General features: G+C 36.5%; 1 protein-coding gene across 2 annotated transcripts in view; it reads right to left on the bottom strand.

Moving 5' to 3' along the window:
- The window catches only part of LOC132145651 (low-density lipoprotein receptor class A domain-containing protein 4-like), an 81,136-nt gene that overhangs the window by 20,038 nt on the left and 33,705 nt on the right, over nt 1-27,393 (bottom strand). The window contains exon 3 of one of the 2 annotated variants that reach the window (XM_059556815.1): nt 20,450-20,587. In XM_059556815.1, coding sequence (XP_059412798.1) covers nt 20,450-20,587 — 138 coding nt within the window. Of the gene's footprint in view, nt 1-3,788; nt 4,245-20,449; nt 20,588-27,393 lie in introns of those variants that run through there. The other variant, XM_059556816.1, reaches the window with a different exon arrangement.

Below are 27,393 nucleotides of genomic sequence, written 5' to 3'. Positions count from 1 at the left end.
TGGTGCTTTAAATTCTTTATTCAAAAAGTAATATCACTTTTTTTTTTCAGTGTGAAAAGTCAATTGTTTTCATGAGATTCATCTATCCATCAACCCATCTAATTTTTCTAATCTAAATTTTTTGCAAGACACAAAAAACCTTTTGCCATTTCCCCTGATTCTTTCTTATGCAGTCCTCACTAGCCCAAGGACACCGCATATGCATCATACATCTTACAGAACAGAAATCAATTCAAGTTCATGAGCAAATGAAAAGTTTCTGGGTCAAGACATCAGTGCCGTCTACCAGGGGGCTTTGAGAAGAGGGACGATTCTTTTATATGAAGGTTTACTTTTAATAATTCATCCCATTTGCAGCAGAAATAGCCAGTGTGAGTACTAATTATGACAGGCCCTTTTGTCCTCTGTGGATTCAGACAGCCCAGAGTCTGAGTAAGATAGTCTGGGCTGAAGAGGGGGAAGGGTTGACTGACTGGCTGCCCACTCCAGACTGCAGTGAACCAATTCCCAGCAATAACGCCAGCGGACGTACACACATCTTTGAGATCTACACACTTTACCCCGCAGTTTTCATGTTATGATTACAACAAGAAGTGCCAATTGCAAACTGATCCACAAAGTAATATCACATTAACTACATGCAATTCATATGTTTAGTATAAATGCTGATGAAAAATGTGATTGATCATTAACTACATTAATGGTGAGAATAAACACATCTGAACAACGAAAGGTGTGTTTGTCTGGGAACCATGCAGAAGGAATAGAGTTAAAGAATGTGTGCACTATGGCAAGCTGGTTTAACATTTGTACTTAAAACTATTTTTACATTATTACCAAGTGACTTCTTTTAATAGTGACTATTCATTATATATCAATACTTATTCCAACAATGCTAAGTATCTGTAAAAATATTTACTAGTAGAGCCCGACCGATATGGATTTTTGGGGGCCGATGCCGATGCCGATATTAACTCAAAAAGAGCCGATTTATAAGCCGATATTTTGATTTTAAAAATAATCTGGATATTAGACCCATTTCCTATAAACTGCATTTACACAACATTCAATAGCAAAATATTTGCCTGTTCTATGTATGTGGGCTGTATAAACCATTTTCCAGAATGGACTATGTTAAAAAAAAAGCCTTAGATTACAGTCTCAATGACTAAACAATTGCACATCAAAAGTATATATTTTTTAATGATCAAAAAACAGTCTGGTTTTAAACATTTAACACTTTTACTTTCTTCCAGTTGAAGCTGGTTTTAACAGTCTGTGTGTGTACTGTAAATAAATTATAATACTAAAGTTAAAGTATTTGCAGAAGTAGTCCCACACTTTGCTGCTACAGCATTCACCTTTTTCAGCCATCTGTAGGCAGAAAGAGAGACGGAGAAAGAATAAGCATGTGTATTAATAATATCACCATGTATCATTACTCATGTCATCATTAGAATTATAATAATAATAAACTGGGATCTCCTACATAGGCAAAAATGAGAAATATATATATATTTTTTTATTTGTCAAGCAATAGGTATTACCTACTTATATTTAACAATATTATTTCAACATTGCCCTGTTATGTCTGTAAAGCTGCTTTGAAACAATATGTAAAAAAAAAAAAAAGCGCTTGTTCAGCTCACATTTATTTACATGTCCCCTCTGGTTTAATCATTTCTGACGCACCTACTGTAGTTACTGTAACTACACTATATTTGCTCTCACAGACACATTCACAACAGACCCGTATATCTTCTCCTCTTCTCTTTGTGCAGTCTGAATCAAAACATCGTCTTGCCTACTATTACCGGAAGATTACGAAATCAATTCGAAGTTGAATGGTTAACGTTAGTGTCATGAACACACCGCTGTCAATTTTGAGAAGAACCACCTTCAAACAAGTTAATAGCAAGCATTTAAGGGGCCTGCTAAAAAGGAAGCTATTAGCGTTAGAGTAACGTAACCAGCCTGAATTCACCAAATTGTTCTCTGGACCTGAGGGTAGCCTCTTCTTCCTTGCTTCTCTCTTAATTCTCATCAGCAGGACTAGCGCTATCGCTCGCTTCTTACAACGGGACAGATACATGTTTGCTGCTGACCGATAGGAGGAGGAACAGACTATGAAAGAGCTCCCGCTAAACGTTTTTAAAACTCCGCCTATGCCATAGCGCAGTGCAAATCGCGTTGTATCTGAAGGGCAACGCTGAGCCCAGCGGCAAGCGCCGTGCATACCGCGTCCTGTGTGAAAGGCCCAATTACGCGGTCATTATGTGGGAAACACACCGCAATAGAATAAGTATAAGTTAAACGCTAACGTTATAGTTTGACCTCCTATTAACGTTCGCGCTCTTCCACTGATAAACATGGTATTAGCTTTGTGGCTAATCTAATATAGCAATGCATTAGCGGCTGTAAGTGATGTTACAGAATATTTAGAAGTAATAATGATAGGACCTTTAGCTAGAACTACCACACAGTTTTTATATACAGGGTATGAACTAAATCTACAATCATTTCACATGACGAACGACAGACTCACCGTCAAAACAGTTGATCGCTTCTGTAGTGGACTTCTGGCGCTGTTGTTAACTCTGGAGCTGCAGAGCTCCCTCTGGTGGGCACACTATGCAACACTCATAACATGAGTGAAGCATGAGACTCTGTTTCTCATGTTTCATCGGCCGTTATAAATGCCGATGCCGATTTAAATGCAATTAGCTTATATCGGCCGATAATATCGGCCGGACGATATATCGGTCGGGCTCTAATTACTAGTATCACTACCATTTATCCTGATGTGAATTAAATAGATATTAGTGCTTATTTATTAAACACCAGTGCAAAGCCAAATGAACCACACTTTAAATTGAATAATATGAGATCAAATAAAATTTCAACTGAACTGTAAAATAGCCATCCTGGCCAATCAAACTACAAAAGACAAGTAAAAAAGCAACAGTACACAATGAATTACGAAATGCAACTAGCTTCTTTAAAATCTTAAATCTCCTAAATTGGTGCTAGTAGCTAATAAATAACTATCGAAAGGATACTAATAACTACTGCATCAGCTGCTAGTAATTAAGAAAAGAAGAAGAAGAAAAAAACATTTGTAACATAAAACAGACACTAGTTAGTTTTAAGGAATAAATGTTAAATCGGCTTGCCATATTGTGCGCAGCCCCCACAGCAACACCAGCAATATTCAACTGATGCATTGAGTTGTGTTCCAATGCCAAACACTCCCAGACACCCGAGTCATCAGCAACACTCATTTGTTTTAATATATTGAATTGGTCCAACGGTTTATAATACAACAGACTCATCAAGAATTCGTTACTGACAAACACGTCTTATTCTGGGGGCGCTGGACGAATAGGTGATTACGCCACAACCAAATTCGATGGGTGTGCAAGTGAGATAATTACTAATAACAGTCACATACTGCAATAATTGGACCCGAGAATGACATTCACATTCAGACGAATCTTTAATACGTTCGCGTTTGACATATTCGCACCGCTTGGTGCCATAATAACGGATTCGGAAGTGTTACATTTACATTTGATACGTTTTCGAGTGCAGACCGAACTAAATGACTGAATCTCAAACGGTTATGTTGTCACCAGGCTGAGTCGAGTATACGGTGAACATCACACATTTAAAAGCATTCCTTTTTTACTCGCTCCGCGTTCGAAATTCGTCCAAATGTAACAGTTTTGGGAGAAGCGTTCCATTCCCTCCGCATTCAAAAACGGCTGAGAAAAACCCGCCCTACTCACATATATCCATTCCCTGTGGCTGGGATAGGGTGCAGTTGCAGGAGCATGTGTCATTGGAGTTGGCGTTGTTGTTGTTGCTGGAGCTGCTGTCCGGGACCGTGATGTTTCGCATGGGGGCTCGGGGAAGTGACGGGACGGGGTGGGGGGGAGAGCCGCCGGCCGCGGCCCTCACATAAACTAAGGAACACTTCCACAGCAGAGTCTCATGCCATTCTCGCGACTCTTCGACGCATTTTCTGCTGCTAGACTACGGTAAATACGTTCCCAGCATCTTGACGGTCTTTTCCTCTCGCTTTCATTCAGGAGAATGGCTTTCTGTGACGGTCTCAGGCTCACAGCCCACCTCCTCCTGCGCCTCCCTCTTCCTCCGAGAGGGGAGCAGCTCCAGACAGACAGACAGGAGCGGTGGGAGGGAGACTGGCGCTGACAATGACGGTGGAGAGAGAGAGAGAGAGAGAGAGGTTGCTCTACCCTCAATGGGACTGTGTGTGTGTGTGTTAGAGGCGGGTAGAATTACACACACACACTCATTAGTGCCAGCCACGACCAATCAAGACAGGCATTGAAGAGGCTTTAACCTTGGGCTGACCCCACAGTCTAGCAGATATTCAGCAGATGTGTCAGACACCCCCCTTCTTTCCCAAACTGTCTGCGGTCTATAAATATATCCGGGGTGGTTTGGTGTGGGGAATGTCCGGCTGAGTGGGCAAAGTAAAGTAAACTGAGTTTGTGAAATGCAGTGCACCCCCAAAAGTATTTGGAAACTTAAGCTGCACTTAATTTGTGAATTTAATGGCACTGCATTACAAAATATCACACCAAGTGTCATCTGCAAAATATGATTATAGAGCTTTTATGACAACCAATCACTTCACTGATGTCACGGTGCTTTTTGGATGCAGCAGTTCTCCTCCAGAGAAACTACAATTGTAGTAATGTTTGACAACTGGAATATGACTGAAAACTTATTCTGAAAATTTATATTTAGCTTGAAAATCTTAAGTTTAAAATGATTTAATATTTTAAGTTTGTTATATTTTGGGGCCAAGCACATATTTAATTCTAAAATCAAGAATTATCTTTTATTTAAAAAGCCAGTTTTACAACTATTAATTTGTAATTCATATTTTTGTGACATTATATTCATGACAATTTAAGCATTTGGGTACTTGACTCAAATTCTAATTTCTGTAATGTTAAAATGATTATTATTATTAATAATATTTTATTTAATATTATTTAAATTAAACTGTTAATCAGTGTTATTGTAGTATTTATTCATATGTTTAATTAGCTTTTATTTTTATATTTTATTCATTTTTGTACTTCAACTTCATTTTTCTAATATTTTCTTTTTTATTTAGCTTTATTACAAATAATGATAATTATTTAGAATAGTTTTAGTTAACAATAGCAATGCTGTTATTTATACATCATCAAAGTATTTCTTTTACTGCCACTATATTTGAATTTTTAAAAATATATTACAGTACATAATAATCAGTACTGAGGATAATGAGTAATGCAAAAATTCTAAAGATTTGTATTTTAGTTTTTTTTATTATTATTATTATTATTATTGTTAATTTAGGCTTTGATGTAAAATGTGACCCAGACATGTTTTTGTGATGCCCTAAAACAACTGGCCAGTGTTCTAACTCTAAATCAAATAAGGAAACACACACTATCTGTGTGAAAAGACAAAACAAAGAAATGTTTATGTCTCAAAAGCAAAGGACATGAGGCCTAATTCAGTCGTGTTTACTAAGATGAAACGTTTTAGGCCATTTAACTGTTGTCGTTTTTAAGAACTGTTTGTCAGACTGGAGAGCTAAAATTGGCCTTGTTATGTCTGAAACTGAAAGAGATGCATTTTTTGCTTTAGCGCCCTCTGGCGGCCTCTCAGCTCATGGCACCACTGCTGTGCCTCAATGGGAAGAGTGACCTGTGTTTGTGGCCTACTTTCACCTTTGACCTCTTACAGATGGTTTGACGTGTTCCAGGCAGAGTTGTCCGATTAGACAATCTGCGGTGAGACGAGCTTTCCCTGTACGAGACGGTCACGGTAAGGTCAGACAGATAAAGAGTTTATGACAACCTCTGAATTTTAAAAAAAGAAATGTTACTGGGTGACATTACTATAAAACCTAGAAAAACTTCATACTATTTTGCTTGACTTGTCACCCCGAGAAAAATAAGTCTGCTAATCAGATACATGATTTATGGTGTCATTAATGTCCAAAGCGCAATGGATTGCATGTCAAAAGTTTATAATTGTGCAAACACCTAAGTATGAGCAATAGAAATGCCTTAGCCAACACAACACATGACAGTAACTTCAAGGAAAATGAAAGGAAAACTGGAATAGTTTATACTAAATCACATGGCACAGGCTTCATAGTCTAGCCAAACAAGTAAACCTGGCGTATATTTATGGAAACAGAAAGGAACTTCAGACTAATGTATTACAAACACACACACTTGAACAGATACAATAGAGAGAACATTTCATTGACATTTTTTATTTAAACTGATTTTAATCATGTCACTCAAGAGATAAACTCATGTTAAATTGACAGTTAAAACTGTAGGTACATGTTTTTTTTCAGTTATTGGGAAGAATTTTTCAGGCATTATAGGACGTCATTTTAGTGCTGTATACAGTTTATTACCGTATATTTCATTATCTAACGTGCTGTTAAAAAAAGAACATTGTTAAAATGCTACAGTAAAAAAAATTGTTAATTGGTTAACTGTAAGTTAACTTAAACTGTAAATGGTTTAACATCACACATACACACACACACTTATATATATATATATATATATATATATACATACACACACAAAATTTTACTATAAAATACTTTCCTATTTATTTATTGTATTTAAAATAGCTTGGTCTTATGTCATTATAAAATAATGGTATACACACATTATAACTGCATTTTTTTATTATGAAATATAGGCCAATGTGCAATCCTTTAATACCTGAAACCTTGTCTCAGTATTTTTACAGTGATTTTCTGGTAGCCACAGCTGCTGATTTCTTACTGTAAATTAAACAGTACAATGAACTTCAGGTAAAAAACATAAAACAAAAAAACTTCACATCCACAGTACAAATCTACGACACTAAATAATTACCTGTTCTTTAACTAAACTCAAAATATTATCATATATAATAAAAGTATGTAGAAAGATTATCATCAACATTGTCACCAAAAATTATAAGATGAGTTTTTACTAAGAAAAAATACATTTATAAATAAATATATTTTACTGTGATATAGGTCAATTCTGACATTGACAATTTTATTAGTAGAATATTTTACAGTAAAATTGCATGTATTGATTAATTCTAAAATTCGAACATAAATTATGTATTATTTTTATAATTAGATTTTAAGTTAAAATGTTAATTAATAAACACTGTACATAACAATTTGATGTTTTACTGTGTTTGTGAGGCCATTTTCAAAACTTTGGCAACAACAGTAGTGAAACGAGTATATAGTTTACCTGGCTACTATTTATTTATTTATTTGCTTGTTTATTTATTTATTTATGAAATTTTTTGAGAAAAAAAAAGAGAGAAAGAAACGGCTTGTCAGATTTAGCTAAGACAACTTTGTACCCAAACTATAGCTCAAAACACAAAGCACACACCAAGGGAAGTAACATTAATAGGCAACAGTATTGATTAGAGTAGCTGCAGTCAACTTTGACTAATGTAATCCTCATTAGTCCTCTCTCTCTCTAACTAGACTATCAGCTATGGTAATAACCCAAAATGAGCTACTAAAGAGTAGAAAGGAAGAACGGCCAAACACACAGGAATAAATCAGACTGAAACAAACCAATACAAATGCAGGTTCTAGTCGGTTTGCATCAAGCCTGCAAGTGTGTGTGTTTTACCTGAGGTTGGGAGATATTGATAGGCTGTAAAGTCATGGGCGGCGAGCGGCCGTGCCCCTGGGAGATATGCAGTCTCTCGCTGCCGCTGTGATGAAGTGTTTACATGAAGGGATCACCCTGAGGGGGCGGTATTCATTAACCAGTCTTACAGACTCAGACTATTGACTTCTCACTCTAGACTGAACCTCTCTCTCTCTCTCTCTCTCACACACACACACACACACACACACACTTTTACCTTTAACACATTTTCCACAATTTCAGTTTGAGTAGCTGCTCTTGAACTTGGACTTTTGTTATTGAGCTCTGTTTCCAATTAGAGCTCCACAGCACCTCATTTTATTCATTTTACAGACCAATCCTAAACTATAGCTCTGGGGAGTCTTTAATTCAAGAATGGAAGGAATAAAAAAGAGAAACAAGACTTTTTACATGTTATGAGGAAAATATGAGTGGCGCTAGGTGGTAACCGTCAACCTCAAATGGCATTCAAAATCCAGTTTACTTCCACAATCAGTTTACTTTGTATTTAAGAGGATATTCAAAAAAAAAAAAAGGATTTTTTAAAAATAAATTCTTATTTTGTGAATTTATTTACATTGTGTGATGTTTTTTTTTTTTTTTTTTTTAGGAAACAAAAAGGTTCTATCAACAAAGTCGAACTCTAACTTGGTTCTACAAGGTTCTATCTGTGAGCCAATCAGCACTTCGAATGCAAACATGAAGACCAATCAGGATTAACTTTCTTTGTCATGTCGCTGGATTTCTCCATGACAGCAGGAATGATTGAATGTTAAATATTTCAAATGTAAAATATTTTAATAATATACTGTATAGTCAGTGAAACATTTTTCAATGTTTATTCTCTCTTAAAGAACAGATAATAAAAAATTATAAAAGAATGTCTGTTTTCTGATTTTTATTTTAAAATTAAAATTAAAAATTTTATAGGGTCACTGGCGACCAGAGGTAGGCCTATGTAATAGTTTAAGTATATTTTTCCTGCACAAGAATAATTAAATATCTGATGACTCATTAAATGCAATTCACCTTCATAGAAAATGACGACTTGATGTTTCACTCATAATTACCACCATAGGCATAAAATAAAATATCTGCAAAAACTGAACTGACTTGAATGGTTTTACTGCAGAGCAATTACTGTAATGTGCAATGAAATATAAGTGTCAGTCTTTGGATGGTGGATGCTGTGAATAGCAATCAAAATGTTGTTTTTGAAGACGTGGAAAACGATAGTTTTGAGAATATGTTTGAGATCGTGAATATGAGCCAGATGCTGAATGTAGACTGGGGAAGTGCGCTCTGACAATGACATTGGTTGTAAAATCATCTGCTCAAATTGAACCCTTCCAAGTTTATAAAGGTAACAGAAAATGCTTTATTTAATTCCTTTATAATTGTTATTAACATATCAGGAGAGTTTTACACTATTGCAGTAGTTAGAGATCTATCTGTTATAGGTTATATGTAATGATTGGTGCAACATTCATGCATTTAAGGGTTAAACTTTGTGGAAAATAAACTCATTAAAAGTTTATTTTTAAGTTTTCTTGGAGTTTAAAGTCTTAAAATGTCTTAAATGTTACATTATTCATTGAAGGCCAAATGATCAACAATTAAATTCATTAGGTCTTAATTACAACAATAAATGTTAACATGTTCTCGGCCATATTGATCTCTAGAGAGACAGATCCCAAAATCCTGGTCAGATGTATTACAGTAGCTGCTTGAACTGTTCCTGCAATTATGTGTTTAATTATCCTGCATATTCCTGCATAAAATTAACATCTGCACTGGACAAAATATTTAGAATTGCCTTTTATGCTTTACTTGAACAAGAAAAAAATGTATTTGTCCTAAAATTTATTCATCCATCTCTTCATCAATCCATCCATTCATCTATCCATTTGTCTATTTGTCCATCCATCTATCCAGCAATCATTGCCTATGTATCCATCCATCTGTCTGTTCATTCATTCATGCATTGATCCATTCATCCAACTGTCCCTCTGTTCATCCATCCGTCTACCCATGTATCCATGCATCCTTTTATCCATTCTTTCTTCCATCCATCCATGTGTCCATCGGTCAATCCATCCATCCGTTCATCCATCTGCCCACTGGTCCATCAATCTAGCAGTCATTGCCTATGTATCCATCCATACATCTGTCCGTCCGTCCATCCATCCATTCTTTTATTCATCCATCCATTTATTCATTCATCTCTTCATCAATCCATACATTCATCTGTCCATTTGTCCATACATCCATCCAGCAATCATTGCCTATGTATCCATCCATCTGTTCATTCATTCATTCATTTGCTGATCCATTTATCCATCTGTCCCTCCGTCCGTCCATCCATCCATCCTTTCTTCCATTCATCCTTTTATAAATCGTTTCTACCATCCATCCATGTGTCAGTCTGTCAATCCATCCATCCATCCATTCGTCTATCCATCGGTCCATTTTTCCATCCATTCATCCAGCAATCATTGTCTATGTATCCATCCATCCGTCCGTCCATTCGTACATTCATGCATCTGTTCATCTATTCATCATTCTATCTGTCCGTTCATTTATTCATCTGTCAATCCATTCACCCATTTGTCCCTCCATCCATCCATCTACCCATGCATCAATCCTTTCTTCCATCCATCCATGTGTCCGTCTGTCAATCCATCCATCCATCGGTCCATTCATTCATCCATCCATCCATCTTTTCATTCACACATCCTTTATCCATCCATCTATCCGTCAATGACTTACCCACATATCCATCCAACTCTTCATGTATCTATCCATCCATCAATAAATCTACATATGTATCTATCTATCCATCGATGCATTCATCCATTCATCCATCCATTTTATTCTTTTACATTTTCAGATAAGCCTTTTAGTCAACATTCAAGTTTATCTTGACAAACTTTCCTTTTCTGTTTAAAATTTTTAATTGGAATTGCTTTCCATTTTAATTCTACTTAAGATTAAATTTAAACCATTCAATTAAAAAAAAAAGGTATTCTCAGTTAAACTCTGAATGGTGCACAGTCCTGCTAACTTTGTAAGTGACATATGTATTTTTAGCTTGTACTGTACATGTTTTCCTTTGCCCATCCCAGAGAAAAACCCAAACACTCAGAACCAGACAAAACATTACACAACTTCCTACAAGGGAAGAGGGGGGAAAACGGAGGGCAAACCACAGGCCTGAACTCTTGAGTCACTTACAGACATGTAGGCTATACACTATAAGAAATATATATATATATATATATATATATATATACAAACATTTAAATTAAAATATTCTGCAAGGACATTATCCGTTAAGTTTATAGACCTTTCCTTCAGCCCTAAAACACAACACGATATAATGCATGATGCAAAATATGGTAAAACACCTGTGGACAACAAATTCCTTCATATTAACACCTGTTTTTACAGAATTTTCTTAGAGAGTAGTCTAAGCATCTGCAGCTTTCTCCCGCTTTTTCGCACTCCTCACAGGACACTCATGGTAACTAAAACCATTTGTAAAAAAGCCACACGCAATCCTTCAGGGGAAACATACGCCCAGGTTTGTCCTTACTGACTGTCTCGCCTGGCTTTTAGCAACCTTTAGAGCTTCTGCCACATGATTGTGACCTCAGATCAGGACACATCTCCTTGACTCTCATTACTTCTGCACTAAAGAGTGAGACAGAAGAAAAGAGAACAGAATGAAAACAATTGAGATTTTTATCCAGCACATTGTGAACTGATGTGTCTTTCTTTTTCCATGGATGGATAGATGCAAATACATTTTTTTTAACCGACAGGAATTTTTCAGAGAAAACACTAATAAATGATCTTTGGGTAGAAAGTGTGTCAATTATGCAGTACATCACATATAAATGCATTCAGAGCATATGACACTTCCGCCTTTGCAGCAGCTACAGAGATGCTAATCCTGTCCGGATCACTATAGCAAACATCATTTAGAAGACTGATCTCATCCGAATAAGTGCTGATAGGAGATATCAGACAGACCACACCCAAAGATCAGCTGACAGCTGCAGGAACGTTCTTATTTCTTACACAGAAAATACACTCCCTCTCTTCCTTCATCTCATGAACCGATGACTATGACGTTCCATTTTCTCTTTAGAAACTTTATTTATTCTGTGAAAGAGTTCCGTTTCATTCGTCCCATGTGAGATTAGATAACTTCCAAACAGTCACATGCTAAACCAAAAGCGGAGGTTTCGAGGCAGACTCAAGTATCTGCAGTCTGCCGTCCCTCCTGTTGCTGATGCGGTGTCTCTGACTGTTTTGGGGTTTGCTGCAGAGAGAGAGAGAGAGAGGGTGGTAGTGTGCACTTCACCATCGACACACTCACTTCCTTCCCCAAACACATGAACACACTCTGTACACAACTGCCAGATGGAGGGAGCACAAAATATTTAAGGGCCGACTCCACCGGACTGACAAACAACAGGCAGACATCTTGAAATGTGTTATCATCTCACAATATTTTTCTGAACCTCTCCCTGCACTTAAGAGACTGCAAATGCAAAAGAGACGATGATTTGATTTGATTAGTTGGTTTTAGCTTCCCTTGTGTTCTGTGTGTTTAATATTGTCTTATATTTTGGGGTTATTCTTTCTAAAGCACACAAATCCTCTTGCTCTCCGCAGGCTGCACGGATCAGGATATGAGTGTTTTTTGTTTGCGCACAGCAGACAGACAGAACACAGTGACAGTGCTTTTCAATTCACTCCAATTGCACCCCACAGACAGACCCGATGCTTTGATTCTTTTTGTTTGTCTCTGCACCACACCGTCAGTCAGGATATATCCACCTCCCAAAGTTCCCTATAGGATAATACAGTAAAGACTGATCATACATTATGGAAAATTGGCCACAGATGCTCTCCTCAGCTAACACAGGGCACATTCTTGTGTTCCATCTGCGCTATTTTTCAATTGTTAGTCCACTTACACATGCAGTAGAAAGATGTCTTTAGTCACTGTTGTTTTTTCAGCATCTTACGACATGAGTGCCATATTAAGACATAGTGTTTTTGTGCTAAAACAGTTCAACTAATGACACAGCAGATTGTTAATGGGAGTAATGTGTGTTAAACAGTTCTAACTCTACATTACCCTTGTGTAAAAGTACACTACAGTATAATAAATTTTTTTAATTAGTACTTATTACGGAAATAATGCTATAATGCTGCAGTCCGTAAGTTTAGCCTCTTTGTCGCCATCTCAGTTTGAAACCTGCAATTAGAGTTATTTGACCAACTGAGGAAAAGAGATCATTTTTGCTCTGATCATTTTTAACACAAACAAAAAACAAACCGTACGGACTGCAGCTTAAAAATAATATACGTGAAAACTGCACGTAATGTTTTTATACACTTTATTGCAATTAAAATATATTAGTTTTAGTTTATACCGAATGGAATTAGCTGAACTTTAGGTTTTTTTTGACCCACTTAAGTACATCTTTTTATGTAATTTCAAAATTATTTCTATTGATTTTTGAAATAAGGTTAAATTGTACTGCCGATTGTACCAAGAGTACTAAATCTTAAATATACCTCAACGTAATTTCAATTATACATTTTTAAAGGAAGTTGCGATTTGAAATAAATTGACTTTAAATGTAATATTAAAAACACAATACAGTTCAAATTAATAAAGTGCTTTACATGTGCTCTAGTATTTTAGTCAGCAAATTGAAATAAATGCAAAACTTTTTAAAGTAACATTTTAATTAGGCATTGTTATGATGTGCACTTTTTTAAAAGTCTACTTGTGTGTTTTACATAGTGGTGGAAGTGTCTCTATCTTTTTTTTACGCTATCTTTTATTTAATTAATATTATTATCTGCAAGTACAGTTTTTAAAAAAAAAAATGCTTTTAAGATTTAAAGTAAACTACAAGTGCACAATCAGTTCAATTAAGACTTCTTTTTCACAAGGGTATGACTGAATGATTTGCATCGTATTCCATTGTAAATTGCTGATAAACACACATTGCTTGGCAACTATTTAGTATATGGCCTAAAGATGACAAGATATGAACAATGAAATATTCTAGAAACTCTATAAATCTTAACAGCTCCTTCATTAACTGCTATTAAACAGAAATCAGGTATGATAATAAATGTAAGAAAAAGGACAATAAAGATCTCGATGAAGATGTTTATTGCACCATAGCAGTGATAAAGTATATGTTGTATAAATGTGTTTAGAAGTAAAGCCAGAGACGAGATCAAACTGTCTCCAGACACTAGCTGCTTTGACTACAGTTTGAACTACAGGTGCTGTATATACTTCTTTCTTATGGGAATGTACCGTACATACTTTTGAGTGTGCTAACTATGCCAGTGCACGTTATATTAGCTAACGCTACCAGCCTCAAAGTTGCGATTTAATGCCAGAAGCAACAGATCTTTTCTTCTGTATTGTGACATACAGTACATTTGATAGTTCCAGTGTACGATGAATTGGAACCTAACAATTCTCTAAAGCCCAGTGACAGTGACCTCTGACCCCAAAGACACTTCACCGCTGGAATCCAACCACAGATAAACTGTTAGAGTGTAAGGAGTGTGTCAATATCACACACATAGTTCTGTGGGAAGCTCATGTTGAGCAGGAAAAGCACCCAGACTAATTGAGTCACTGTAGATTTTCCACCTCAGCAGCCGTCAGCTCCTTTCACCCTCAGACACTCACACAGACACACACACATTTATCTCGGTCCCAAGTCCTCCATCAGTCAATAATTAGCATTAACACATTTTTGTGGATTGTGTGCACTCACTGACTGTCTGGACTGGAAACTTGTCATATGTCACCTACACTACAGTTCAAAAGTCTGGAATAATTTAGGATTGTTCATGTTTTTGACAGAACTCTCTTTTGTTCACTAAGACTGCATTTATTCATTACATTTTATTGCAATATTAAATAACTGCTTTCTATTGTCATATATTTTAAACTGTAATTGATTCTTGTGATCAAAGCTGAATTTTCAGCATCATTTCTCCAGTCTTCAGTGTCACATGATCCTTCAGAAATCAGTCTAATATACTGCTCCAATATTAACAGTTATTATAGGTTCTCAATTAATAATAATGGTTCTTATTATTATCAATGTTGAAAAGTGTTTGCTACTTGATATTTTTGTGGAAACTTGTAACATTTTTTGAAGCATTACAAATGCCTGTACTGTAACTTTCAACTGAATGCATCCTTTTTTCTTTTTCAAATGGTTAGTGTACCACAGTTTACACATCAAGATAATAAAAAATATTTTTTTAAGCAGCGAATTGGCCTATTATAATGATTTCTAAAGGATCATGTGATTCTGAAGACTGGAGTAGTGATGCCGAATATTAAAATATCAATTACATTTTAAAACAACTGTTTTAAATTATTCCATATGTTTGTTTAATAATTAAAGGGTATGTAAAGTGATAGTTCCCCCAAAAATAATTTAGAAAAAATAAATATTATATAAAAATATCATAAATATATATGTGTGTGTGTGTGTGTGTGTGTGTCTTCTTTTGTATTCTGGGAATAAAGTTTGGAATGACATGAAGAAAATAATGAAAAAAAGAATAATAATGACAGATTGGTTAACAATGATGTTTGTCAATGACGTCTGTTTCCACCTTGTGGCTCTTCAGTGAACCCAAAACCCATGTGATATTGAGTCTCCTCCTTCTCCTGTCTGCCTGATGAGCATATGATAACAAACTTTTATTTTCTGCCTGAAAACCCTTTCATTTTCTCCACTCACAGTGTGTGTGAGTGTGTGTGTTGTGGGGGTGGGGTAGTGTGAAGACCCCTCTCGTACAGGGCCCCCTGACTCACCCAGACACCAAGCGTCTAGACCATATTCATGATCCATCTGTCTGAGCGAGCGCTACGCTGCCGCTGTGGCCATTAGAATTGAAATCATCCCCCCCCCCCCCAATCTCTCATTCTGCATCCTCTGCGGCTCTCTCGCTTGCTGTCTCTTTCTCTACACGAAAATCAGCACTCCTCAGCCTCTGAAAATTCAATCACGGCGCACACAGGTGTCTCTAAAATAGCAGCCAGCCGCAGACGCTTTCATTAACATGCGGCCCAGACTGCTAAATATTTTAAGTGCAGCAGTTGGACTTGTTCCATCGGTAAAGAGTGGCCCTTGTTCAGCGGACAGCAGGGAAAAAATAGAAAAAAGCATGTTAAATAAAGCACACAAAACCGAGCAATCCTAACGTGGGGAGTGTTCATGAAGAGATGACTGCTGGGGAATGAGAAAGAGGGAGGAAGTGGACACGGCCAATAAAAGCTAAACTGTACAAAAAAATGTGGGTAGAAAACTTTGTAAAACAAACAAAAGAACCACTTAGTTGTCCTAGTTCATATGAAATGAAACAAGATCATTAAAGGAATAGTTTAGTTTTAGTTTATAATCCATATTGTTCTCTCCAGGGAAAAAGCCGTCTCGTATGAATCAGGAGAGAAGTATGCACAGATCAAGCACTTTTTACAAAAATTTTAACTTTTCACTATTTCACAAGACATTAACTGATGGACTGGAGTGGATTATTGTGATGTTTTTATCAGCTGTTTGGACTCTCATTCTGACGGCACCCATTCACTGCAGAGCATCCATTGCTGAGCATGCCATGTAATTTTACATTTATACTGTGTGTATATATATATATATATATATATATATATATATATATATATATATATATATATATATATGTTCCTGTGAAGAAACAAACTCCACGACTTTCAAAGGCATAAATGACCGAGGCGATGCGATTAAGTGAAGCAGAGCTCAATATAATATGGAGTGGACAGCACTGTTGAATAAAAAACTGCTAATTCCACTCCTAAAAGTGAACCTTGAACACATTTGTTCAAGTTTAAAAGAGTTAACCGTCTGTCTGGATGCTTTCATATTAACTGGCCTTGTAAGATGACTGACATCAAGCAAGAAAGAGTTTGTGTTTGTGTGTGTACACAGACAGAAGAGAGAGCTAAAGCACACAAATTCATCTACGAACAGCGTCTACATACAAACACAGATTCACACACCTATGGATGGAAGGGGAAGGTCATACAAACAACTACAGATTCGGTAAAAGCTCCTGTTAAACAAAAATGCAGTTCGCTAGCAAAGGATAACGCGACAGAAAGTTCAGTCTTGACCAGCAACCAGTCTAACACTGATGCGGATGCTGAGCCAAATATAAAGATGAATTCAACTTTAAAACTGAAAAAAGAAAACGCTAAACACAAAGACAAAGTGGTAATCTAAAATGCACAAACATCGCTAATAACTGCTAATGAAACAACAGTTTTTAACAAATTTGTATTTCAATGATCAAAAGATGATTGTTACAAAAGATTTTAAATTATTGCTGTTCAAATTTCTACTCATAACGAATATTGAAAATTCTGCTTGTATAGAAATATTAAGCAGCAAAAACAAGAATTGTATTCGGCATATTAGACTGATTTCTGAAGGATCATTTGAAGGATCACTGAAGACTGTAGTAATCATGCTTAAAATTCAGCTTTGATCAGGAATTAATACGTTTTATAGATATAACATAACTTTTTAAATATAAAAGTTACTTTAATTATAATATTATTTCAGAATCATTTCTAATTTCTAATCTACTGTATTTTCTATAAAATAAATGCAGTCTTGAGTGAGCATAAATAGCTGCTTATTTAAAAAATAAATAAATAAACTATACCGAACCCAAACTTTTCAACAGTTGTTTAAATGTTACCGTTATATTCTTAAAATACAAGAATTTCACCATTTTAAAACAATGCATCGCAGCAAGTGAATGATTTAATTTCATTGCAGTGTTAAACATTCTACAACACACTGCGCAATCATATTAATCAAATGATCTGTTATAAAATTGTTGTTCAACATAGTTAAGTTTAAAGATCCTAGCAACCCAAATAACGCCTAACAACGCTCCTTAGCGGTTTCACTGTAAACCACAGCTTCTTGGGGCGTATTGCTTTAATTTAATCACAGAAAAAATGTTTAGTAGACTTGAATGTTGACATATTTAGAGGAAGGAATGTGTGTGTTCGAGCGCATTTTAACCTCTGTCTTGCTTAGTTTGTGGTTTGGTAACTTTGTTTTTTTTAAATGCTCTTCTACTAGTATTGCAACCTTTAGCTCATATTTGAAAACAGTTTGCACACATAGTATATATTACATACTTTAAATTGTACACTATCTGATGGAGAGCCCCAAGCAAACTCTGGAGTAATATTTGATTAAACTTGACAGAGGAATGATTATCTAAAGCAATCATTATTTCCAGCAATAATGAACACATCTAACTCTCAAATCTGACTGATAAGCCAGTTTCATTATGCACATCAACTGAAATTCAGTTTTAATGCACCAAGTCTGCAATATCATCTACAGTTATGCTAATGAACTGTATTACTCAGCAGAAGAAACATTCTCACACTTGTGCTCAGTATGTTTTTCTAGCAGAACTGTGGTAAGATAACTGCACCACGCGGCGTTTTGTGGCATAATGGTGAACAAAATATCAATAAAACAGGATGGATCAGCAAAGACAACAGCACAGAACACACAGCGAAGAGATCTGGGTGACACCACAAACTACAGTCACAGCAGTTCAGCTGTTTTCAAACCAGGGCAGCTTTTCCAGTAACAAGCCATTTTTTCCAACAGCTAAGTGTACATTTATAATACATTTATAAAAATTGTTCGGCAAGCAGGTGTTTGTTGTCAACAGTTCAGAAGACGTGAAATATCAGTAATAAAACATCCCTCATGTGGCTCCAGGGGGTGAATAAAGCCCCCCTGTAGTGAATCCATGTGTTTTTGTAAGATAAATATCCAGATTTCAAACATAATAAACTCTTTTTTCTTAAAATCTACTGACTGTGGGATGAAGTGCAGGCGGAAGATGGAAGACGCATGCGTCGCGTACGCCTCTGGGAAATGTAGGAGCAAAGGAACGTTTCTGTACTTTAGTAAAGGAGAACCAGTCTCCTCTTGGCTTATTTCGAAATCCTCAGACGTTTTTGTTTACAAAATTCTAGTTTTGTGTTTCTAATTCGTGACCAGCGTTTTGTTTTGTTCTCTCGTGCTCGTCACTAACCACACAGCGCTGACGAACTACAACATCCACCTGCACATCTTCTGGTTCCCCACAGTCAGCTGAAGTGAGAAACAAAGTGTTTATTATGTTTGAAATCTGGATATTTATCTTACAAAACCGCCTGGATTCGCTACAGGGGGCCTTTATTCACCCCCCCCGGAGCCGTGTGAGAGACGTTTCATTGCAGCTGCGCAAACTTTATTTCACATCTTCTGAACTGTTGACAACAAACACCCTCTTACCCCCATTGAAAAGTTCGGAAGAGCAAGAACAATTTTTAATATAACTGCGATTGGATTATTCTGAAAGAGGAAAGTCACATACACCTAGGATGCTTCGAGGGTGAGTAGATGGACCAATTTTCATTCTCGGGTGAATTAACCCTTTAACCAAGGCTTTTTTTATAGTTACCTTATTATTTGTATGATTGTTGTCTTTAATATCAAACACTTAAAGTTAACCATTTGCATCAATCAATCAGAATACTTTAAAATGTTACCAATGACAACAGACTTTTTTAAATTTTTTTTACATTTTTAAAATTGAGGTTTTGTCAATTATTGCTCTTGATATTGTAATAAAGATTAGTAATGTTAATTAATAGACTACATATAAATCGTTTTTTGTGTTTAAGGAAGCGGAACATTCAAACACAAACATGTCGGTCCATGACATTAACATTGCAAAAACTCTTTGATCTATTGATATTACTTTTTATTCAGTGGCAGAAATGGGCTTCCATAGTGAAAGAAAGCTCTTATGTAAATAGTATGTGCACTTTGTTGTTTATGATAAGAGAATTTGCAAGCGTGCAGAATTCAGTCAGTAAGAGCGCACACTCTAATCTGAACAACTCTGATTGGCTATTACATTCATAAGCTCAACAGAAACGTGTGTGACTTGTTAGAAGGCTCAATGCCGCAAAAAAACAAACAAAAACAAACTATGCGTCAAAGCAATCAGATGCAATGTATGCAGATTTAAATGTATTTTCAAAAATTGGGCGTTTTCACGTTTAATTTTAATTGCGACAGCCAAAATTTATTTAGTTTAATTATGCAGAAGAAATTTTTGTCCATTTATTTTGAATTTGTGGGACATTTTTGATCATTTTAGTGACATTTTTACCACAGGTTCCCCATAATTTCCACCCCTGGTTTGGACTTAATATACTGGTTCAAAGAAATAAACATTGATTCACCAAATCCTTTTTGTAGAGAAATAGATATTGAAATACTGTGGTCACTAGCACTGTGTTCAATTCAGGTGAATATATTAGGGTAAATTTTATTTGTTCCAGTTCTTTATGCCACATAAATACAGTGAACCACATAATCTAATAGGCTAATTACTGAATTTAAAGACGCTAACTGACCTAAATCCCTTCTATGTACAGTATGCAGCAACATTTGGTTATATTTATTCTTAACAGTAGCTTGACTGTAGTTTTCTACAGTAGCTTCCCCAACACTGATGCAATATCACCTGTCAAGAGATGCAGATGTGGCGTTGAGACAGAGGTGGGCGGATGGACTTACACTGGATGGTGTCTGGAGGTGGAGGTACAGAAGCAGGACAGTGTTCCTCATCACTGTTGTCTCCACATTCATTCAGACGATTGCAAATCAGCGAGAGAAGTTTCAGACATCTGCCATTGGTGCAGTGGAACTTGCACTCTGCAGAAAGACAGAGAGAAATGCATCAAGGATGGATGGATGGTTAGGATTGTTATGACACAATGCGGCACTATTACACAACTGAAGGCATCACATACCAGACAGACTGAATAATTAAGCATATGCAAGTTGATGCAATGCACCACATGCAGGAAAATAACAATTACAACTTGGTTTTGGGTGGAGTGCTGAGATGAACAGATATTTCAAAACTTTATAGAGCATGTGAAACATTTCTACCCAGTTACTCTAAGACTAGTCTAAACCTCAGACGGTACGCCCATGGACCGCTCACGGCCCGTCTGATGGATATTGCACATAGAAATGGCAACAGCTGGCTAAAACTGCAAGCTCCAATCTGACTGGATGGCTTCCAAACAATTTATGTTATTCAAAGTGCCCAGGTTTTTAATGACTTCTTCTGCTTGCTGATGTGGTATCATCTATTATAGATTAGTGTTTCCAAAACATCCTGTAAACAAACTGTGGTTGGTTGCTTCACATGTCAGTCAGACGGACAGAATGTGTGTCAGTGTTGTTGCATGGAAAAGAGCAGCTCAAATATTCTGCAAAACATCTCCTTTTGTGAAATCACATGAGTTTGGAACCACATGAGAGTGAGAAAAAAAATGACAGTTTATATTTTTAGTGAACTGTTTCTTTAAGGAATACATCAACACCACTGAAAAGATAAAATGTAAGATTAAATAAAGACTAAAAATGTCCTTTCATTGTAAAAGCCTTCTTAATTTCTCCCTCCGATTTTAACAACAAAAGTGCTTTGCTAGTCAGGTGCCCTTAAAAGATCCAGAGGAAGGGATCATATGAGTCAGCTGTTCGGCAGGCTGCTGTGAATAAAAGAGGACAGGGCTGTTGTGATGGAGTTTAACGGGTCTCTAATCTACCCAGACTCATGATGCGTGACCTGACGCCGCACCCGATGACATAACATCTATAAAACATTGACTTCAGAGCCATTACTGTGCCTTGTATCAGGCAGTTCTCCAGCCACTGTCTCGTCTGTGGCGTTAATCGCAGATTTGATCACCAGCAGGGGAAATGAGACACCATGTTTGAGACGTCAGTCTCTACACAACGCCCAAACAAACTTAAACACACTTGTGCATCTGCTTGAGGACAGACGATGCTGCCACGAGCAGACAGCCAGGTGTCACTCAATTTCAGGATGATCTAGAAATGTAGAGCAAGACCTGAGCCATGCAGACATTGCTGATTTTTACAATTTCTGAACAAACATGTTTGAAAGAGTTTTTTTTGAGGCACTTGAAGCACACTAAATACACATGAACAGAACTGCATTCTCACAGAATTGAATGAAGATGGCCTCGCCATTGTTTTTTTCTTTCCAATACAATATTTTGCCATTTCAGATTTATCCGCACCAAAAACTTAAATTGAAAAAAAAAAAAAAAAACTTTGTTTATTGCTTTATATTTTGGTCAGACAGTCTCTTTCTGTCAAAGTGGGCAGACTTTATGCTGCCGTTCAAATGTTTCTACGTAAATATATATGATTTTTCCTATTTCTACACCTACCATGCTAAAAACATAAAGTCAATTGATTTGTATAGTGCTTTTCACAATACTCATCATTTCAAAGCAACTTTACAGAAAATCATACCTTACCGTATCTTCATGCCTTACTGTTGCATTCCTATTAATATTGGGGAATAATATAGTTTATATTTTGCTATGATACAAGCAATCAAGCAGTTCAGATATAGATAACCCTTTACAAATTTACTGCAAAAAAAGTACATTTTATAAGAAAATATTTCAGTCAATAATATAGTTTAAATTTTCAACAAAATAAAAAACAATCAGGTAGTTAAGTTTTGTTATGAATGTACTGTATGTACATGAATAAATCTGGATAAAATATAATTATATATATATATATATATATATATATATATATATATATATATATATATATATATATATATATTCCTTCTGTTAGTTTTTTCTGTAAGTTACATCAATGTGAAAAGTGGTAAAAAGTGACTGCCTTTATGAGTGTCACTGAATCATTCACTCAACCGATTTATTCAAAAACACTGATTCATTCAAGAAATAATGCAAATGTGTCTTTGTGAGTGAATAACTGGATAGCTCACATTTTGATTGAAAAACGTTTGTTCAAATTATTCATTCAAAAACACTAATTAATTCAAGGAACAAAAGAAAAGAGTGAATCGCTGAATCATTTACTTAATTCATTTGATCAGTTTAGTTGTGTGCCATTTTAAATGCTTAAGCTTTTCAGAGCTAGGTGGATTCTGATTGGCTGTCAATTTTTTTATTATTCATTAGCTAGGGGGAAAAAAAACGTTCTGAAAGTAATTTCAACAAAAACATTCCTCTGTGTTTTTAGTAGTAGTAGTAGTAGTAGCCCTTTATTGTCACTAGTCACAAGTACCAGCGAAATTAGCCATCGACCTGTTCATACATACATACATACAATATGACAAAGACAGGACAGGAAGACAGGGAATTGAGGAAGTAATACAGCATAACATTAGGGAAGTGAGGAGAAAAACAACAACACCCAGACTATGCTCCTTTTGGGAGCACAGTATGGGAACAGGGAAAACACCTCAGCACAAAAGCATATAATCAATACACCATAAACACATGACTTTGCAACTGGGGACGGATATTGAGGGGGTCGAGGTAATCCAGCGCAGGCAAACAGCCATCCGGTCCTGCAGCTATTAAAGTGCTGGTCACAGACCCGCTTTTTACAGTTATAGCTATGGTTCTGACAATGCTATAATTTTTTTAACTATATCTATAGTTATTATTCTTGGAGTGAACAGGCCTTCAGACTGTGCTTTAGGTCATTTGTCAGTGTGTCTGATGCAGCAGTGTTTTTCGTCCTGCACCCCATCTGATGCTCTCTGACCGCTCTCCGTGTCATCGGGCGCTCGTCGCACAATCGCCTGCCATTCTCATGACTCATCCGAGCCTGATAAGACTTCAAACCACCCTGCGTGTCTGGGTTCTCCTCCCTGGTCCGGCTGTTGATGTCACCTGCCCTGCGCTCCTCTGAAGCAGTCAGACAGGGCCATCTGTGTGCAGCCTGTCAGCCGAAGGGGATCATGGGGTGGATGCTTCTGAGAGAAGCCTCAGTGCCTAAATTTAACCTGCACCTGGGATTTGGAGTCCGCGGGCAATTCAGGCCAAGTGTGTGAGCTGTTCATGACTGTGGTTTGTTGTCTTTTTTTGTCTTAATTTTCCACTTGACATAATGAAACGGCATTCATCACCCAATTTATTTCCATAATGTGACCATAAAGTCAAACAGGATTTTCAACAAGACAAATGGTAACGCCTCAGGAATTAAGACTAAGGAACACTATTCACTATTAATAGTTGCTCATAGCGTGCATATTATCTGTTTATTAGTACTTACGAAGCACATATTAATTCTGCAATTGGTCTCATTCTGCAAAACCATATTCTAGATCTCCAATACCTAAACATCATTACTGCCGCTGCCTACTTTACTATCGATTAGGACCAAAGTAGAAATTTACCGAGGAAAAAAACTCATAGTTAATAGTGAATATGTGTTCCTTATTGTAAAGTGTTACCAGAAAAGTTCACTCCTATCCTGAAGCACCTCCGAATTCCACTTTTGAGACTTTTTGACTTGGATGCAGAGACTGAAGGTGAAGTTCGCCTTCAAGTGCATCTCCAAAATAAAAATGCCTCAAATAATTTGCTATTGATGTTGTAAACTTTACTACATTAATGGCATTAAATTAACTATATCAATTTAAGAAAGGCTGCATTGAGTAGTTGCCTTGAAGGGTTAGTTCACCCAAAAACAAATATTAGCCTATGTTTTACTCCCTCAAGACAAATCCAGTCAAAGAAAGTTATATACACCAAGGATGCCTCAAGGGTGAGTAAAACATGGGATAATTTTTCGGTTTTGGGTGAGCTACTGTAACCCTTTACTCAATGACCAAAAGAACCAAGAACCAAACTACAAGTGTAAAAACACCCTAAATAGCTGAACGACTGTTAGTTAACCCTTTAACCAATAGCCCGAAAGGCCTGATTAATGTCAGCATGAAATAGATATTCTCCATATCAATATTCTAAAAGCATTTTATTGATCTTATTGTGAACAATTCATGCATAATCTTTTTTAGGAATGTAAATGTCATGGATCTTCCTCTGAAATGTCTAATTGCTCTCTGATGATGACTGTCTCTGATTACATTGGAACTTTAATATCAACAGAAAAGTGAAGTCATTCCAGAGCAAGCGGTTACATTTCAATGAAGATAAATGTTCGTTATTAAAATAAATTATGTAAGGAATAATTAACTTGTTGAATTCTTACAAAACAATGCACACCCCAGGTGGTGATTCGTTATGCCTTGGGTGTGCATTATTTCTAAGATGGCCCAAACTCAATTATTCCGCTTATACTATGGTTACCACATCTCAAGAAATCAATCAGATGATACATTACAAAGCATTTGTCTGGTTTTTCTACTCAAAACCCTTTTGTGATTATCATTACTTTCTTCTGAATCTCATCCAGCGCCTACGTTGGTAATTACAAAATGTTATTTTAGAGTAACGGAGGCTTAAGCCATTGATAGCAGACTAATCCAGTTAAAAACTAAGTTATCGAGAGCGAGATTACCTCTGTGAGTCTGTGCGTCTCTCAAACTGTTTGGCAGCAATGCCTATAGTAACAGTAAAACTTTTTTCATTTTTCAAGTTCATTTTCTTGACGAACAGCGCCGTTGTTATTATCACGCTTGTGAGAAGTCATGTAGTTTTTTAAGTTGTTAAACTATGTTATTAAGAAAATCGCCAGAGTAGCGCTAACAACATTAGCGCATATGTTAGCGAGGCAAACTGTATGTACGTGCGTCTGTGAGGAGAGCCAGAGCGGGAGAGATAGAGTATGTGCTTTACATACATAATAAAATGTAATTTTTATGGAAAAAAAAACATGAAAATTATCTGTTGTTTTTATTCTGTTGTTTACTATATTTATGTGTTTTGCAAGTGTCATTGTGGGTTTTGGTTCTTTAGCTGTTTTAGGACATTTGAAATACTCAAATACTCAAATAATTCAGGGAAGTGATATGTCATGTTTCCCTAAAAAATAATTGCACACCAGAACGTCTGTCAGCCAACCAGATTCAAGCATTTAACGGCCCTCGCAGTATAATCTTTATTAACGAGGTCACACTTCAGTTTGAGGAACAATTAACTGACTGTTAACAACAACTTCCGCCTCAATAAACTCCTTTTTTGCTGCTTATTAATAGTTAGTACAGTTGTTAAATCAAGGTATGGAGCAGGATTAAATTATTTAAAATCTGATCATGCACAATAAGGCATTAATACAGTATGTGCTTATTTAATACTAATAAACAGCCAATATGCTCCTGATAGGCAAGCTAATAATCAATAGTGAGAATCGGTCACTTAGCTAAAGTGCTACTTTTAATTACTATTATTACTAATTGACTATTATTTACATATTTATTAATGACCATTTTAATTACATGGCAACTTCAATAATGAAGTATGTCTTGTCACTGTTAGCATCACCAAATGAATGAAAAATGACTGTTTACAAACAGGTTTCTGCAAAAGGTTGGACAAATAGCTAGTCCCGCCCTCAAATAAATCCCATCACTGGTTGAGACAGAGTTGCTACGTAAAGCTGGGTAAGATCCTTAAACACATAATGCAATGGTTTGATTGCACCACAGAGCCGCAGTGTTTGCAAATCAACCTACGAATGGCTTACCAATAGTTGCCTGTGCATGTTAAGCTGGCACAGGAGAAAGTCGACAGAAAGCACACACACAACCTTCAAAAACTGCATATTAATTTATTAGCTGGAATCGGTGTGTATTTTGCTTCTTAAAATGGATGGATTGATCCGTCTGGTTTTGGATAACACGTCTTGTTGTATTACACAAGTCTTGTGTACTTCTGCGAAGGCTGCGAAATGAGTTTTGTTCTTAATACCTTTAATGGGGACCTCGTCTCCCACACATCACGCTATATCTTTTGTCACTTTCAACACTCCCCTCTCTGTCTTTCTCCCTCAGTCTGTGTCTGTCACCGCCTCCAGGTCTTGGCACCTTTATTAAGAAAAGAAAATAAGAGCGAGGAAGCCTGCAAAACTTTCTGCGCCAAACTCCCCAGCACACTGTGGGGGAGCGGTGTGTGTCGTGGTGAGAAGCGAATGACCTCCGCCGGCTGAGCTCGGATAATTAAGTGTGCATGCGTAGCAGAACCGAGTCAAAAAGTGCGAGACGGAGCAGCCGTCGCAATATGTTCTCACTTTATTAACATTTCTGAGTAAAATGCAAAACAGACTAGTGCTAGACGCTGTACTACATATAGCAGGTGTGATGGTCTTTTTTTTTAAGTTGAAAACTATTAAGCTATTTCTGAAATGCCTGTAACTTAAGTGCCAGATTTAAAAGGAACATATAAGACTGGAGCTTTCAAACAGGACTGTCCATCGCCATGGTTCAAAACCTAAAACAAGCACAGCTAACCAGAGTTTAACATTGTGGGTAGCGACTGTTTTGTCTCTCCCCTCTCCCGCTTGTTTAGTACCATCGTATTCCCCGGCATTCAGCCCACTTTAAACTCTCCCAACCTTTTCGAACCGCCCCTATACGCAAACCTGTATGTTGTGGGTTCACAAAATGACGGGAATGGATTTGGAAGCTTTCCACACTCAAAACGCCTCTGCCATGAAACACCAACACAATTCCTACTCCACAA

The sequence above is a fragment of the Carassius carassius genome, chromosome 8 (assembly GCF_963082965.1).
Source record: "Carassius carassius chromosome 8, fCarCar2.1, whole genome shotgun sequence".
In the NCBI taxonomy this organism is placed as follows: Eukaryota; Metazoa; Chordata; class Actinopteri; order Cypriniformes; family Cyprinidae; genus Carassius; species Carassius carassius.
This window is presented reverse-complemented; position numbering and strand designations above follow the sequence as displayed.